General features: G+C 32.0%; 2 protein-coding genes across 3 annotated transcripts; both read left to right on the plus strand.

Moving 5' to 3' along the window:
• The first annotated feature begins 55 nt into the window (after positions 1-55).
• Positions 56-14,852, plus strand: LOC121114244 (ATP-binding cassette sub-family G member 5). 2 transcript variants are annotated; one of them, XM_040708154.2, is made up of 9 exons: positions 56-197; positions 6,085-6,472; positions 12,222-12,639; positions 12,706-12,931; positions 13,002-13,134; positions 13,193-13,289; positions 13,344-13,761; positions 14,239-14,424; positions 14,480-14,852. In XM_040708154.2, exons 2-9 carry the CDS (start codon positions 6,095-6,097, stop codon positions 14,664-14,666), a joined length of 2,043 nt encoding a protein of 680 aa, XP_040564088.1. In that variant the 5' UTR covers positions 56-197; positions 6,085-6,094; the 3' UTR covers positions 14,667-14,852. The 2 variants fall into 2 exon arrangements, with proteins under 2 accessions (XP_040564088.1, XP_040564087.1); XM_040708153.2 differs by lacking the exon at positions 56-197 and adding an exon at positions 429-569.
• A 754-nt stretch (positions 14,853-15,606) lies between these two features.
• On the plus strand, positions 15,607-17,865 carry GAA1 (glycosylphosphatidylinositol anchor attachment 1). Its single transcript, XM_040708150.2, has 2 exons — positions 15,607-15,909; positions 15,961-17,865. Exons 1-2 carry the CDS (start codon positions 15,695-15,697, stop codon positions 17,690-17,692), a joined length of 1,947 nt encoding a protein of 648 aa, XP_040564084.1. The 5' UTR covers positions 15,607-15,694; the 3' UTR covers positions 17,693-17,865.
• Positions 17,866-18,862: the final 997 nt, after the last annotated feature.

The raw sequence follows: 18,862 nt of genomic DNA on the forward strand, positions 1-18,862 counted from the left end.
AACTATAAGCAGAGTCGGTTTTCTAGCTCAGTGTGAATTTATTCAAGTGTATTGAATTCCTTCTTCCTTTTTGTTCCTCCCCTTCAGTGAAATCGTGGATTCGTTTGCTGGAACGGGGAAAGGAAGAATTTATAATAATATTATATAAAAAAGAGGAATCTTCCAAAACGCCTTGGCACGAATATTTCTTGAGGAAGGTGAGATATACTGTAATATCAAACATATAAAAAGGAAAAGTTACTTTTTAGTACATATTTTGGGTACGCTAAATAACAATGAATACCCTTTTTATCGAAACAGAAGAAAGAGTTTTTTTTTGCATATTTAGTCAAATTAAGGCCCAATAATAAATTTGGGAGGGCTTTACGGTAATGGGTGAGATATGAAGTGAATATTTCAAGGCAAGCAATGAAAAAGTGGGGTTATAATATATGCATTGCATATATATTTGAGGTGCCTAACTTATAGGTTATAAGATTTGTATAAAATATTATTATTTACGTACGAAGTTGAGTGAGTGAGCGAATGATGTCATCGGATATTAAAATGGAGTCTGAATCCGGATGGAGGTTATTATATTTTAAGATGATTTATTTATTACATTATATAAGCTATTATTAGATTTTAACATCAACTTTTTATATATCTGTCAAGGGACAACATGAAAGGCTATAGATTAATTATTGAGGTTTAAAAAAAAATTAATTATACTTATACTTTCTATTTGAAAATAAATATCCAATCCGAATTGTAGGAGTACATTGTAATTACCGAAAGTAGGCGTCATTTGCAAAATCAAATTGTGCGTCAACATAAAAACAATCTTGAACAAACAACATAAAAATGGGGAAAACTAAATGTTTTTAATTCATATATAAACATAGCCATACTATTTGAGTCCTTAAAGGCGTATTATTCAAATTACTGGCATGAGGTCAGATACCCAAGAATTTTAGCCATAGCTTATAATATTTATTGGATTTAAGAGACTCATATTGGGCCCGCTATGACCCCCTTCAATTAAAGTAAGTCAATTTATAATTGTTTGATCTTGAATAGAATTGCGTAAGTCCTTATTTATTCATTCCAGTCATAGGACCTGACCTTAGGACCGTCAATCTTTCAGACTGCCAGTATTAAAACTGATTAAAAAAGAAGAAATAAAATGGAGTGACGTCATCAATGACTTAACTTTATAATTTTTAGGACTGAACTAGACCGGATCGAGACTGAACTGGAGGGAACTGCAGTTTTCAGTTCTAAATAAGGACTGAAACAATACCAGTTCAAGTTGTGAGGATCCCTTTTGCTATTTTAAGTGCAATTTTGCGTCACACACAAGGGTTGAGGAGCATAATTTGTTCATAGGAATTGGCGATGGTCCGTCGTATAATAATATAAATGTAATTTTGAGAAAATTGATTCTAACTTGCTTTTGTACTGACGCGTCACAAGGAGGAAGAGGGAAGGATAAATATCTAAATATAAGAAAAAACTAAGTATAGCGGTTAGAAGAGGAAAAACGGTTGATGCGGGCGCTCTTTCTTCTTTTTATTCATTATTTAATAGGGTGTGGGATGCTAATATCTCCCTCTAAAATAAGAATTATTGCATATCTTTGGTGTAAATTGATTTTAAAATGCACAATGAAATAAAAAATACAATAATAACAATATTTTCTCTCCACTAAAGCTATTTTAAATGTAGAAGGTTCTCCTCTTTATAGGTCTAATTCATATTCTCCTCCCAAAATCATATGATAGCCAGCTGATATTATCAAGGTTCTTAATGTCTCCCTCTCACCTTCTACTCGTACTCTAATGCAAATCCCATCCCTAATTATGTTATTACAAGAGATTAGTAGTTTGTAATGAAAAAGCTACCTTTAAAAATAAGAAAAGTAAAAACAGTTGTTGCGTGAACTCTTTCTTCATCATTATTTAAGAGGTCGTCATGGAGTTAACTTCTCCCTCTAAAGGAAACATTCTTGCTTATCTTTGTTTTAAAAATCCATAATAAAATAAATATATATAAGCATAATTATAATAATTTCCCTGGGCTAAAGCTATTTTACCTGCAGAAGGTTCTCCACTTTATAATAGCAATTCATTTTCTCTGCTCAAAATCATATAGCATGCAGCTGATATTCACTAAGGTCTTAAATCAGGTGTACCATAGGTTTCGAGCTTACCTTCTCCTCGGGCTCTTTTTTCATTACAAACTACTCAACCCTAAGAATGACTAAATTAAGACCCTTGTTAAGATCAGGTGCCCGTTATATGATTTTGTGAGTAGAAAATGAATTAATACTTTAATAAATTAATCATTTCATTCAAAGTGATAAATGTTAACGCCATGATGATCTATTAAAGAATAAAAAAATAACTTTTTAATGAAGAACTGTATTTTTTCTCTACAAAAAACCCATACCATTGGTGATACACCAATTTGTAATAAATGTAAAAGTACAATTTTTGTTGCAAGGCATAATGTTTTGCACGGTCGTACAATAGGCCCTTAAATGGCCCATTCCGAGCCAAAAGTAACATTTAAAAAAAATGGCATGGACCACCCCGAAAATGACTTACAATGCCTTAAAATTTGGCAAAGTGTGTTTTGGTATTTTTCCTTGCAAGAAAGTCTTTCTTTTGAGAGGATAAAAGCCAAAATTAGAACAGTCTAGTGTGGACATAAAAAACATAAGGACTAAAATTTTTTTTAAGAAGAGACAAATACTTTTGCCTTTTTACTTTTGGAATTCAATTTATTTTTGGGAAGATACTCTTTGACCAATAACTTTTTTATATGATACAAATTAGAATTGTTTTCTTCAAAATTATGACACTTAAATTTTTTTGCCAAAGACGAAATTTTTTATTGGGATAACTATAAAAAAGTCTTTAGAGGAACTTTTTTTTCCTCAGTGGTTGTCATTATTATTTAATTATTGAGTAGTTAACTTCCTGCCTGGTACTACATTCAATCATATTCAAAACCTGATTGAACATTTGTGTGTGCTCGTAGAAGACGGAGCGTAACCGTGAGGATTTGTTAATGAGTTGTTATTGTAAGTCCTTGATGGACTCAGAGTACAATTGAGTATCGACTCTGGAGTAATTCCTTCCTATTTCCTTGCTTGATACGGATTAATATTTGTGTTTATTTAATTTTCTCATACCATTTTCCAGTTAATCTAATGAAACGTATCTAATGACAACTGAGCTGCTCTTCTTCAAAATATTCTTCCAACTTTTTGGATTACATGTTCATTTTCATATTTTATACAACTCTACATATGGCAATTGCGTTTAAACCCCCAAATTTTTTAAATATGTGAATCCATTAAAACGTATGATCATACTAATTGATTTAATTAGATATTATTAACAAAATACCATCCTTTAAAATTGAGGATTCTAAAGCCTTTGGCACTTGAATGACACACACTATCAATCAACTTTGCCATCATATTAATTCAAGGCTTGGTTTATGAATTGTGTATGTGTTTAATATTAGGTAAGATATTGTGTGCAATCAGTTATTTTTGTACAAAAAAAATGGGAAATATTTTTAATCAAAATGCAGTTAGATTGGTAAAGGTGAAAAAATAATTTTTGTTATTATGAAAGAGTTTATTTATAACTAATTAATATTAGCATTTTTTATATTTGGTCCCATGAAAAAAATATCATATTGTTGTAATATATCAATTACTTATTTATGGTGTTACATCGGTCAAGCCCAATCTGAGGACCAGTCATTGGGATCGGTCCTTAAGACTGTCAGTACTAGAACGGATTAAAAAGAATAAATACAGTTGAGTTGACGTTTTAAAGGGACGAACTTTATAAGTTTTTAAGGCTGTACTTGGAGGAGTCTGCTAAGGATTGACACAACACTACCTATTAGTATACTTATACAAAAAATTTACCCGGTTCGGTTTTAAGGAATTTTTTTGTACGGTGTTACATCGCTAAGACAAAAATACCCTATGTATTTTGTTGTGAGCTGTGAATTCCCTCCTCTTGCTTGATACGCCATGGCTATTTCGTAATGTATTCTTTTTGATAAATAAATAAAGTAATCAGTTACTATATATAATTAGGCTCCGTTTCCAAAAGAACAGGAATACAATTTCTTAATAATTAATCAGTTCATTAATACGACTTCGTAATAATTCCTTAAATATAAAATATAATATGATTTACGTCAGGGTGCACTACTTACAGTGCACCCTGTATATATGTTTGATGCTATATGCACACGCCTGAAATATTTCATTAATACTTTGTTATTTCTTAGATCAAAATATGTCTATGATAGACATCGTGGAGCACCATATTCATTGCACCCACGGATTATTTTTATATATCCATAGATTCAGAGAGTCAGAAAGACACACTTTCCTCATTAGTATAGAAGACTGGGATTTTTTTTATGAAACAGAGAGAAACGTATTATAAGTTTTTACTTCAATAAAAAACCGAAGAGGATTTTTTAATGAGTCAAATACAATACCAACCCATTGAAAAACTGTCCAACAAGTTAACAAATTCTGATATCATCAATTTCAGTTGGTGAGGCTAGTTCCTAACCAGCTAACCCTTTCCTTATTTTTGTTATTCCTGCAACGTGAATACTTTTATACGCTCTTCTTTTTGAAAATAATTTTCACGTCATTACGTCTCAGTATATTTTATGAGCAGTGTTACCAAATAACCGATTTTTATCAGGTTCAGTTAACCTTAAAACCCCCAGCTTCTAAGGACTTTATCACTCTGTTAAATCAATATTTATTATAGAACTCATATCAACAGATATGATTATGATACTGTTGCATTTTGAGAAAAAGTATCCCAGCTAGCTTTTATGTTATCGCCACACATATATATAATTCATTTTGACTTATTTGGCTAACTACCAGGTGATATAGTTTTTTGTTTTTTTTGAGAAAAGGTTTCGTCATACAATAAAGGTAACAATAAAGGATATTTCGGTCTAAACGAGGGTTTCAAATTGTGGCTCGACCTCCTTCTCTCAAGGTTAATAGAAATACAAGGTTAAAGGTTATACCATAATATTTTTTATAGTGACGTCGTAGAGTATAACTGTTAGCAAGAGAAGCTATATACTGCCTATACTGTTAGAGTATTGCTGCTATAATCTATAATGTCAAGATGTGCCTGACTTGCCCAGTAGTAGTTACGGTACATCAAATTGAAAATTCTGGCATACCCAATTACATAACAGGGGCGTCTGCAGGGGTGGACTGGAGGGCCCCCCAAATCATCATTCGGGAAAATTATCCAGCAATGTAAAAAAATTGTTATTTAATTTTCTTCTAAATATTTATAAGCTTTTGAAATTTTTTTCAAAAAAATATAATTTTAATTTTTGGATTTTTTTTCTATCAAAAACATGAAGACATAGCCTTGTATTTCTATTAATCTTGCTTTTCTAAGAACCTTATTTTTGTCCAAACCACGCTCTAAAACCGTGGACTGACGTCCTCAGTTTCTCCTCTTTTCTAAAAAAAAAAAAGAAAAGAATATATTTAATTTTTTTAAAAAGTGATTTTTTTTGTAGACCCGATTTCACTCCGAGACCGATACAGATCGAACTTGGACCAAATTAGCTTGGTCTTAGTTTGAAGTCCAACACTTATATAACCCATCTACCCCAGATATGTTTTTCTTACTTAATATATGGCTTTGAGTCCTAATGAAGCATTTTGATACTTTTGGCCCATTCATGCAAGATAATACTCATTAGTGATTACTCACGCTTCGCCTTATACATATGTATGTTATATAACACGTATCAACATTCATTGGTTATTTAAATATAACCATGGGTTTGATCCACTCCTTACCACTGAATGTTGAATGTATATCATTTTTATTCTTATTTCTAAAAAAATGACATTTGAAACAAAAGATCCCACGTCATATGAATAGACAAAATGTCATGAGAATCAAATATGACTCTTAATTATAAGGATAATTATAGTAATCCTCATTGAGTACAGATAAAACTTATTTCGATTCAAATAGCGTCTTCATTTCCTATATCTTATATTTATAGATCAAAAGCCATGATTACCAACGAATACGTCCTGGAACTCACTAATGTCTTTCACTCGGGACAAGTAGAAACAGGGACATGCATGCAAAAAATGATTGGAACTGTTCGCACTGGCGTCATACTCAAAGATGTATCCATGGAACTTCATGGTGGAGAACTTTCTGCCGTTTTGGGGTCCAAGGGAAGCGGGAAGCATGCTCTTCTCGAAGTCATTTCTCGAAGAGCTCAAGGTCCAACACGAGGACAAATCCTTCTCAATGGTGTTCCAATGAGCATGAGGCTCTTTCAGGAGAGTTGTGGCTACGTGACGCAGAAGTGTGATTTACTTCCGGGGATTACAGTCAAGGAGACGTTGGAATATTCTGCTAATTTGACCGTGGGATCTAAGGTAATTGGAAAAGAATGGTATATTATTATTTGTTAAAGAGATAATGACTTGTGGTGATAGTGGGATGGGAGCAAGGTCCTTATGTGTTATGTGAGTAGAGTTTTGATGAGTTATCACTCAAAAATCTTGAGCAAAACTTAAGAAATGGAAAGATGTTAAATATTTATTTTTTTTCCATTATGTATTCATGCAATCTAATATTCTATAGACATATTAGAATTAATTATAAGCTATTTATTCAAATTTCTGGGATGAATTGAGATAGGCAAGAGTATCACCTATAGTTAAAAGACTTTGTTTGTTTTATAGGACTTAATTTAGCTCGGATATGGGCTTTAAAATAAAATCTATCAATTTTTTATTTACTACTACTTTAAGTGAAATTTACGGTACCTCCAACGGATAATAATAATAATTAGAAATAGGTTTTTGTAAGAGCATAAGGAGAAGGCAAGTGCAATTGGACCGAGTGTCAACTAGAGAAGGATATTGACCTTGTATCCGAAGTACCCGGGTAGGATATTAGCAAAATTGTATTATTCAAAAAAGATCGGAGACCCAATCAGGGGTCATGTAGCCGAACTTTTACGTGCTATAAAAGAGATCTGAGGGATTTCCAGATTTTAAAAAGCTTCTTCAAGTATTGCTGAATAAATAATCCTAGTTATAAAATATTATATTTTAACTATATCGAACATACACTATATTTATCTTGATTAGTAATTGAAGCGACATCTGGATAAACAGTTGCATTGAGTAATTATTCCACACGACGTCACTCTTATTGTATCACACAACATTTTCCCCGAAAAGATAGAGAAAAAAGGTTCAAAATCATTTGGTAGTTAGTAATTTTTTTCAAGTGTTGAACTATTCGTCAATTATTTTTTATAATTTTTCATAGTTTAACAGGAGCTAATTATAATTCAACCAATCAACGTTCAAAGGACTGATTAGCATAAAAGAATCAAAGACATCGACAGCTGACCACCACAAAATAAACTCTAAATTTTTGTGTTAGTAAGGTCAACTCATACAGATAATCACTATTGAAATTGGGGGTTTCCTGACGAAGTGTTTTGTTCTTTTTCTCTAATCAGTCCTTTTTAGCATGCTCCTAAAACATTGAATCAAGTATATTCAATGCTTTATTTATGTTAATAGTGCCTTGTTTAGGATTTATTCGTAATTTTTAATTGAGATTTAGTGAATTTAAAAAAAAAAATCCTTAAAAGTTGTTCTTTTGTTTTTCTTATTGATTACTAGAATTCTTCTTTTTTTTCAATGTGAGGACTAAGGCGTAGATCGAATGCAACAAAAGTATAATATTATAGCTATTAATTATTGAATATACTAATAGACGAAACTTCATCAAAAATTGATAAGTACTAATTTTATTACCAAAATTCACTTTAAGTCATGTTTTTACTTTGAGAATAGAAGGGTTTTATCTGGTTGAACCCCCAAACTCCTTCTGTTAAAATTAATTTAAAAAATATGATTTTTTCTCTCTCGATGTTTTATATTCATACACGAGTATTTTAATGGATATTTACGAATGCAAAAGGGATGGATTATTTAAAAAATGATACAAAATGGCGTCATAATTATAATTGTTCACTTGCTTTTCATGCAATTAAATGCGTTTTATTTTTTAACCTAACCAGTAAGGGAGGGTGAAGTCTGAACTTTGTGTAAAAGGCTTATAAAATTTGAGACAAGTATCCGTCTGATTATAATTTTTTTTGATCTAGATATGAAAGTTCGGTACTCAAAAAAAAAAAAACCTTTATTGAAGTTTAAAGATCCTAAACCGATACGAACGTCCTATTTTACTCACATACAAAGTACACGGATTTTTCATTCACCTCTGTGAATATATTTATTTTTCTTGAAAAATCCTCCACTCTGTGTCCACTTTTCTCCTTTTTCAGACGTCTCATGGGGGTATTAAGCTATAGAAAAGAAGAAGGGAATTTTTTAAGACGACTAATGTATAACATGCATATATTTTTTTTCTATTCTTCCTATACCTGTTATGCGTAGAATTACATGTTAATAATGAGGAAAAAAATACCTTTATAAAGGTGGAAAAACAGATGTTGCTTGCGTTTCTTCATCTTTTTGCTCATTATTTAAGAGTATTCGAGTATTTAGGCCTAAAGATCCGAACCGATACAGATCCAAGAAAATGTGGATCCGTTCTCTCTTCAGTGTTGACACTATCAGCACTGTGTGTACGTCCTCTTTCTTTCACGCACAGTAATAAAAGTTATAACAAAATTGTGACATTAAAAAAAAGATTATTTATTTTTGAAACATCATATTCCTTGTGAATGTAGGCTGGAGCATTATTTATTACTCAAACCATTCACACGCGTTCCGGAAGTTTCAAATAAAAAGATATATATGGTAATTCATAAATACATACAATATCATAAGTGTCGTAACTACATACATACAGATAACAAAGAAGGGCTCTAAAAAAAGATATAACCATTCGAAATTATTTATGTACGTATTGAAGTAGCACTCAAATCAACTTTTTCACCCATATTTTCAAGACACATCCTCTTCAAATCTCTCCCTTAAAAAAGAAGGACCTTTTATTGTTAGTTTAATTTGATATAATTCTTTATTATATATTATAAGTATGATTAAGTTGTATAAAATATGTCCAAGGAGGGGGGGAGGCGGTTTTTTCTAGTTGGTAATTTGAAGGAGCTTTTTTTATTTACCTAAGCTACTATAATTATTAATTTATTATTTAGCGGGGAACTTCTAAATCTATAAAGTAATAGTTAAAGATGTCATACTTGTTAGGAAGAACGGAATTTTATAAATTAGAAAAGGAAAAACAATTGACTCTTTCTTCCTTTTGTTCATTATTAAAATGAGTTGACGTGTTTGTAATGAAAAAACCAAATATAGAAATTAAAGAAGGAAAAACTGTTGTTGCGTGTGCTCGTTCTTCTTTTTTCTCATTATTTTAGAGGTCGTTCTGGTTGTTAACTTCTCCTACTGAAGTAAGCATTCGCACCTATCTTTGGCATAAATTGTTTTTTTTTTTAATAATGCATAATTAAATAAATATATATGAACTTAAATATAATTGCAATATTTTCCCTGTATTACTTCTTTTCTCCCACCTCCCCCAAAATCATATAGTTGATAACTGACATTAACAAGGGTCAAATTTTAGCAGTAGCATATGTATCGCTCCTCGCACTCGTTTATTTTCCTTACAATAATAATATCCTTAGTAATAACTACAGAAGGGATTTGTGTAAGAGTATGAGGAGAAGGCGAAACCAAGATATATGGTATACATGAGTTAAGCCCCTTGTTAATATCAGCTGAATGTTATATGATCTTAGAGAAAAAATTAATTAATGTTATAAAGAGGAGAATCTTCGACATTTAAAATAACATTATTGCAGGAAAAATATTGTATATATATCTATTGTATGATACATTTTTGTGTTAAGAAAGGCAAGAATTCTTACTTCAGCTTGAGATATTAACACCACAAGGACCAATTAAATATAAAAAAAAAGAAAGAAAGAGCACACGCACACTTTTCTAATTGCCATACATAGTTGTTGTTTTTTCATTACATACGTGTCAATTCAAATTATAAGACAGGTTGATTGATCAATTCCTTCATCTGTGCATACCAGTTTTGTGTTTTTTCTTTAAAAATTCTAGATGGGTTTGAAACCGTTATAATTATAATTAACTCGGTCCAACTTTGGTCTCCTTGTAAAATGTAAAAAAGTCGGCCTTGATCCGTACTTATGCTGTTTTTATTCATTAGAAAAGAGAAAAAAATAATTAACTATGTGCTAATTTCTTTTTTAGAAAAGGAAATTTCGGAACATTGTTTATAAAAATATATATCTACAAATTCCTCAAGATAATAAAGGGATTTCACTACTTTAAAAAGCTTTAGGGGTAAAGGAGAATTGTAATCAATAAAGTCACAAATATGTCTCAAATAAAAAAAGAATATAAAAAATAAATTATAAATCTTTTATTTTTAAATTTTTTGATAATATTCTGTCAAAAATGATCGTTTTTTTAAAAATGTTGGTGCACATTTGAAGACTCGATATTTTCTTTTAAAACAATGTAAATTAAAGTATATATAATTTATTTATTTTTGAAATGTAATTTGTATTTTTTTTTTTTTTAATGGTCCTATCCAGTTTTTTAAACAGGGGATCCTCATTTTATCCCTTGATTACAAAAACAAATATATTATCTAGTGGTAAACATTTTATTATTTTCACTCTTTCAAATTTAAGTCAAAGGTTTTTTGTGGAGATTTATTTAACAAAATCATCTGAAAATAGTGCTAGATAGAACTGTTGCTTAATATTTGAGCCCTCAGCTCTAATAAATGCCTCAATACAAGGCTTAAATCCCTGGCAGCTCTTGTCTATGTAGTAAGACTCGAGCTTGATCCACTGCTTCTTGAGGGAAGCCTCTGGAGACTGGATACTCCTGTGAGGAGTAGCAAACAATCTCTCCTCCATTCGTGCCTAGATAGAGTGTGTCAAGGGATTTCTTGTCTGGAGAGGAGGGCCGCCACATGTTGAGGTCCTTAAAGTCTGTAAAGTTGTCTCTCAGGAAGGCCTGGATCTTAGCAGTACGATGACACAGAGCTCCGTCTTGAGGGAAAATAAACTTTTCTCTGGTCCAAGGTAGCACTTTCTTATCCAGAAGTTGATATATGTAAGCATATGTATTGAGCCGCTCATTCCTCTCCACAAAAATGGAGGCAGACTTTGCCTATGCTGGTCACTTGATTTTTGTTCCGAAGACATGTTTCAGTGAAGCGGAGACATTGTCCAGATGTTAGATTGTAATGTAGAGGTTGTTCTGCTAACTTTAAGTGTCATCAACCGTTAAAATATTTTCATTAGGTAAGAGCAAATTTTTCCCAAATTTTGTTGGCCTTGAGAAAATTTAGAATCTGCTCTGCTCTTTCCAACCACCTCAGCTTTTTCTGGTTAGAACTAAGATGTCTTTTTGTCCTCTTCCGTGATTTTGCATTCTGGATTGAAAATAATAAAATGTTTACTACTAGAAAAGAAAAACCCTGTATATATACAGACCAATATTTCATAGGGATATTGGACTCCATTATAGGCTTATTATTCCAATTTTTGGATGAATTAAGATACCAAAGAATTTTAACTATAACTAGAACCTCTATTGCAGTTAAAAGCTTTATATTGATATAGATAGGACCCCTTTGTGACAATAAAATTTTCTCTACTAAAAGTACAATTTGTTTCACCTCCAAAGGGGCAATAAGAATAACTTGTCGATAGAAATTGACGATAACAATTTGTGGAAGAATACAGATGTAATCCAGACACAATTTGAAGAAAAATCATTATAGCCTTGCTTTTGTGTTAACGGACTATATATATATATATATACATAAGGTTTCGTTTGCTGTTTATTTGATATTAGTGCAGATCCAATACAAACAGAACCTTAGTTTCAAGATATTATACAAAGAGGTACTATACAGAAGGTTGAAGTTATTTATAAATTGAAATCTGAATATATTGTAAAAATTATAGGTTAACATTAAAAAGTAGATTTCTCAGCAAGTGATGCAAATTTCAAAGAATTCACAACATATTTAAACTAGGAGGGGTATAAAATTTAATATGTATTTAACTAAAATAACTTTTTCACAATTACAATATAATATTTATTTCAACAAACCTAGGTTGGAAGTTTCGTAAAACACTCTCGTGTTAAGCAAGTCATGGCAGATCTTGCTCTGACAAATCTAGCGAATCGTAACTCTGAGTCCTTGAGTCAAAGTGAATACCGTCGACTTGTTATAGGTACTCAGCTTGTTCGAGATCCAGTGGTTTTACTGCTTGATGAACCCACATGGGATTTGGATCCACTTAATACTTACTTTATAGTTAGTATCCTTGCTAATCATGCTAAAAAGTACAATCGTATCGTACTTCTTACAATGGAAAAACCTCGCTCTGATATTTTTCCATTCTTGGATCGAGTCACATATCTTTGTTTAGGAGACGTTGTTTACACAGGAGCAACAAGAATGATGCTTGATTACTTTAGGTCAATTGGATTTCCTTGCCCGGAATTGGAAAATCCACTCATGTATTACTGTAAGTTCTTGTTGAATGCTAAAGATCGGATATGGACTTGAATTTCCCTATTTACATATTATATAGTATGCTTATCAACTGTGGATCGGCGATCTCGGGATCGATTTATTGAGTCTAATAATCAAATTGCTTCCCTGGTAGAGAAGTTTAAAATGGAGGGTGGACCCTATCGTAAATACGGAGGCCCACCTCCAGATGCGGAAAGTGTACTTGATGCTGCGTCACATCAAAAAGTGCCTCTAACTGCATATGGACGTCCAAATTCAATAACTATATTTTATTACCTCTTAATGTAAGTTAAATCTAGAGTGAAAAGCTCATTTTTTATACGAATGAAGTATATTTTTGTTACTATTTAATAGGCGTTCCTGGTGCCGTATCTCTCCATTTAATATTCATGGTATGCAACAATTTTTCATTAAAATCCTTATGATGCCAACTTTCTTCTTCCTTTTATGGATATTTTATTATAACTCTTCATCCAAGGGTATGGAGGTAAGAAAAATGACCCTTGTGTAATCCATTTTAGATAATATATACCCTTGATGTTTAGAACCAATACCAAAGAAACTTCGTCACTCGCAATGGACTTGTTTTTAACTCATTGGCTGGTGCTTATTTTATGTCGATCCTTGCCACAGTAACCTCTTGTAAGTATGGTTAATTACAACTATTAATTATGATGTTTACATATTATATTACAGTTGCAACGGATCGCACAAGATATTATCAAGAGGTCCGAGAGGGGATCTATGGTGGTCCACTCTTCCTTTTATCGAATTTAGTTCAAAGCCTTCCTCTTTCAGCGCTCACAACATTTATGTCTACTTTTATCATATTTAGAGGGCTAAAAAATGAGCTCATTTGTTATCCTGATGGGGATTCAAACATCTGTAAAAGTTACTCTTCATTTGATTCAGATTTGGATGATCTCAACTATCATTTGGAATATTCGTACTATCCCGATCTAATCACACATTGGCTTGCCCTCTGGGCATGCTACCTACTGGCAGAACAACAAACTGTGTCCATTCTTATGGTTGTAAAGTCTTCATACACAGCGACGTTGGTGTCAGTATTCCTTACTGTCTTATATCTTGTTTTGGGGAGTGCTACTGTTCGGTAGGATATTTAATATATTGTGGGCGCCAACATAAAAAACAATCTTGAATTAAAATACAATTTATTTTTTTACTTTATATATTCATAAAGGTCAATATTTCATAAACATATTTGAGTTAATTATATGCTTATTATTCCAATTACTGGGATGAGTTAAGATACCCAAGAATTGTGGCTATTGTTTAGAAGCTTTACATGATTAAAAAAACTTGTATTCTCCCCTTTCAAACATTAAATCCATCAATTTCTCATTCTTTTATTGTGATGATCAATTTTGGCACTTCTAGTGCAATTAGCGACACACCCAAAGGTTTAATAAGAATGATTTGTTGATAGAAGTTGAAAATAATACGTTGTTGAAGAAAACAAATGTATGTAATCTACACTCAATTATCAGAAAAAATCATTCTAGCTTGCTTTTGTGTTGACGAAACTTACCTATATGTATAGTGTATTTTACTTTATGATTTCCTTTAGGTCTTATTCAAGTCTTCCAAAAACTTTTTATCATTTGACTTATTTGACTCAATCCCGCTACACTGGACTAGTATTAAATGACATTGAATTTTTCAACAAAACGAGTCTACAAAATTTGGGGCTCTATGACGACATCAATGAAAGAGTTAATCCTTGTAAGGGATCACGACTTGGATTTGGATGCAGGTAATATTTAATTATCCTAGTAACGAGTGTTTTCTGATATGTTTATTATATCAAGGTATGTTAATGGAACTCTCTTTTTAACGGAAAAATATGGATATAAGCATGATCGATTAGAAACCATTATGGATCGATGGTTTAACATTGGGGTTTCCATCTTATTTCCTGCCATTTTATTCTTATTGAATAATGTATTGTATCTGATTCCTCTTCCAGCTTTTGTCAAAGCTAAATTTAGAGAATGATATTGTGATGGTTGTATTCAAGATAGATTATATTTATGTACGTATTTCTTTTTGTATTTTAGGCTAATTCATTTATGTCAAGTAAATAAGATGACAAAGATTAATGTCTTTGAATAAATTATAATCTAAAAAAATTGTATTTATATGAAATATTATGAACATGTAATAAATATTCAATGTAAGTAACTGCGACTCTTAGCCTGTTGTGCATAAACCAATTCCACCATGAGTGGGCATAAAACAATGCCTCCACCGATAAGTAAGGACAAAGATAGAAAACCAAAAATTACTATTCTCCAAACAAGAGCGATATCGTAAACTTTTGTTATAGTGTCTTTATTCGTTGTATCATCCTTTGGATCTTCTCTTGGGATTGCCAGGCAAATTGCCGTGATAATTGTGGCAACAGATATGAACAGAACCGTTAGTCCCGGAGTTGATGATCGATAAAATGTAAGGAAGCCAAGAAAACATAGTAGCCATAAAAGGATGAGGAAAAATAGTCCTAATCCGATACCCAGAACCCGTGTACCTTCGACGTAGTCACTCATGATATAAACAGCATCATTCAATTTCATTAAGGTATATTAGAAAGTCGGATAGCTTCATTTAATTAAGTTTACTTTTGTATATATATATATATATATATCATAGTATAAAATACATCATTTTTATGAATAGTATAATAATTATTTCAAATTTGAGAATCTTAAATAAGAAAAATTATACAAAAAAATGAAAATAAATCATTTTTCGTTCGATTTGTAAAGACTATAAATGGATATTACATATTATATCTTTGCAAGAAAGCAGGAATGGAAAATGAGTGAGAGGTTTTGTTAGCTTATACGTTTAAAAGTTCCGCGATTTTTAATGAATGCTTTGGTTGATTTTTGAGAAGTATTATTATTATATTAAAATAAGAAGTCAGTGACGTCACGGGTTGTTTGTTTTCTTTTATTGGATGTAGGAGTCTTTTCTTAGATAGATAAAACTTAAAAGTAAACAACACCTTCATCATTGGAGAAATGGGTCTTCTTACGGATCCTAGCTCCTCTAACAAGTTAATTGACATGCTAATTAGCAAATATCGTTTATTGTCATGGGTTTCATACTTGTGTGGATTTTTGGGCTTATTTATTATGGTTCATCCGGAATACTCTGCTAAAACATATTTCTCTGAAAACGCGCTTCTTCCGGGTCTCGTTCATGGGGAGATTTTAGCGGAAGGAGAGGCCAAAAGGTATAAAGTTATATAAAGACATTTAATCACTACAGTTATGAGTACTTTCAGGATCTATAACGAATTGCAGGAAGAGAAGAATCAATACTCGAACTCCGTTCCGTTTCCCTATATTGAAGCAAAGTTTAAACAAGCAGGATTAGAAGTCTATAGACACAACTTTACTCTTCATTACCCTTTGTCAGACAAAAGACCTTCCTTTAAAGGACAGAATATATATGCCATTCTACGCGCTTCAAGAGCTTCTTCTACAGAGTCTTTAGTCATGAGTGTTCCTTATCGACATACCTATAGCTATGATGGAGGGACTCAAGGCTCATTGGCACTTCTAATCACGATGGCATCGTTCTTTAGGAAGAAAAACTTTTGGGCTAAGGACATAATCTTTCTGGTGACTGAGAACGAACAGTTAGGGATGCAAGCCTGGCTTGAGGCATATCATAAAACAAGTTGTGGAGTAAAGGGTACGCTGGATCATGGAGAATTACCCGCAAGAGCAGGGGCTATTCAAGCTGCCATCAATCTTGAAATCAGTGGTGAACATGTCACTCATTTAAACATCAAAACAGAAGGACTTAATGGGCAATTACCTAATTTAGATTTAGTCAACCTAGTGAATCGTTTATGTTTAAGGGAGGATGTACGTCAAATGTTTCAGGGATATGAGGACAGAGCCCAGTTATATTCATCTAAAGGTTATATTAGATCTTTAAAGACTTTTCTATCCATGATGCTCAAACAATCATCCGGAGTACCTTCTGGAAATCATGGATTGTTTCATAGATTTGGAATTGAGGCGCTCACCATTGAAGGGATTGTGAAAGAGATCAAGACAAAAAAGAAGTCTTACCATCAGCGTAAGGCGGGTTTCCATTCTCTTGGAAGGATTGTGGAAGGAGTTTTCCGGAGTTTGAATAACTTACTGGAACGATTTCATCAGTCATTTTTCTTTTATTTACTTCCTTCATCTAATAGATATGTTTCTATTGGCATGTATATGCCTTTTATGGGATTGTTGGGTGGATCCATGGTGCTATTTGCCCTGGGACTATGGTTTGAGTCTGGTGAAAGTAAATCAAACGATCCAGCTATAAAGGTTCCAAATATTGTTAATTGTAATTTGGATTTGATGTCCTATGTTCCAGTCATTCTTGTTGGGTATTTATCAGGGATTGCTTTGTTTCTTCCTGAAATGGCAGCCAAATTGGGAACGAAGTACTTTGATAAGAGCGCCGAAACTTCTATATTCATAGCTCTTACATTGTGGATTTTACTAATCATAGTTATGCCATTCTTTCTTCGTGGGAAGGTTCTGCGTCCAGTTCCTGATTGGAAGGTGTTAAAATCCTTCTTGCTTATACAAATTGGAACTTTGTCATTCAGCATGTCCCTTTGTAATTTTGGTCTAGCTTATTTGATGACAATATTATACGCTCCAGTTGTTTTATTTGTGAGTCCTCTCTTTCAATCAAAGTTCCTTCGTTTCCTTCAGAAATTTTTCACTTTAATGCTTAATCCACTAGTCTTGCTATTCATATTTTGCTTCTCAGATACTCTATTCCATATCAATGATATTTGGGATAAAGATCCAAGCTTCTATCAGATACTATTGCATTCTTTTAATGCAACAAAAAATGCATTAATGTACTCCGTACTTGATACATACATCTATGGAAGCACTACCTTTGAAGTTGCATCTGCATTTTTATTGCCTTCTTGGACACAGTTATGGTTCTTTAATTTTATGGTTGTCAAGCCGGCAGAGAAGCTGAAGAAGGAATAAGTAATAAATAACTACATGTGAATAATTGTTCCTTGATATAAGAATATTTATAGTGTTTGAAAATGTATGTATGTAAGGCTATCCTTAGAGCCTAAAACTTCTATCCTCTTTATTATCGCTAGAATTTAAATTATTGTTAATATATCTAGGAAAATAAAGACAATAATACTCAAGTTATTATATATTGTTTTAAGTTAATATCGATTCATGTAAGCATACCAAATCTAAAATTTAAATATTTTTTATAATGCGGGATTGGCGTGGTTTTATTCTATCAGAGAGATTATAAAGTTTGCGTGAAATACAGTCAGTAGCTATCGTGCAATGGACTAGTGAGGAACGTACTTTTACCGTCGAAAATAAATATTGACAAAATATTTTATAAAAATAAACTCATCAATTTACCTCCTAAGTTTTTATTGTATATACGGGTCCTTTTTTCAAAGAGTCCCCAATTTTATATGCAGATTTTTAAAAGAAAGTTTGCACAATTCATCGAAAAAGATACAATTTTTAACAACTCTAATACTCCAAAAAGGCTGAGTGGTTACTCCTCCCCTGTGGGAAAGGTCCTGATTACTAGTGCATAAAGTAAGCATAAAAAAGAAGTCGTCTAGACGCATTAGAGTTGACTAAATAAAATAATGACTTTAAATGTGACTTGTGAGTAATAACTAGGGATATGAAATTGTGGAAAGTTTCCTGAACATACATTTAAAAAAGTATATGTTGTTAACCTGCATGATATTAGTCCACTTATGACTTATTTATCCTCATTTAGAACATTCAAGCGTATTAGATAGCAAAAAGCATTTAGTTTTTATAAATATCTGTCAGTTTATATGCCGTGTATGATAGGATGGGTTCAAATGCGTATATTTTAGTTTTCAGCCCATAACTTTTTCATTTCAAATCAGGGGCGTCCTTCCCTTCCCCAAAATTAAGGAATTTTTGTATTAACTTATGAAAAATTATCCCTTAATAAGAAAAAAATGTAATGGGGAAATCTGGGTAAATTTTTTTTAGAGGATTTATATTAAAAAAAATAATTATTTGATCAAATTCACCCCCATACACAAAAATATATAATCCTGTGGATGCCCCTACAAATATTATATATATATACTTTTGAATACTAAAACGTAGACTTTTTTCAACAATTTGCCATCC

The sequence above is a fragment of the Lepeophtheirus salmonis genome, chromosome 3, assembly GCF_016086655.4.
Source record: "Lepeophtheirus salmonis chromosome 3, UVic_Lsal_1.4, whole genome shotgun sequence".
NCBI classification, from domain to species: Eukaryota; Metazoa; Arthropoda; class Copepoda; order Siphonostomatoida; family Caligidae; genus Lepeophtheirus; species Lepeophtheirus salmonis.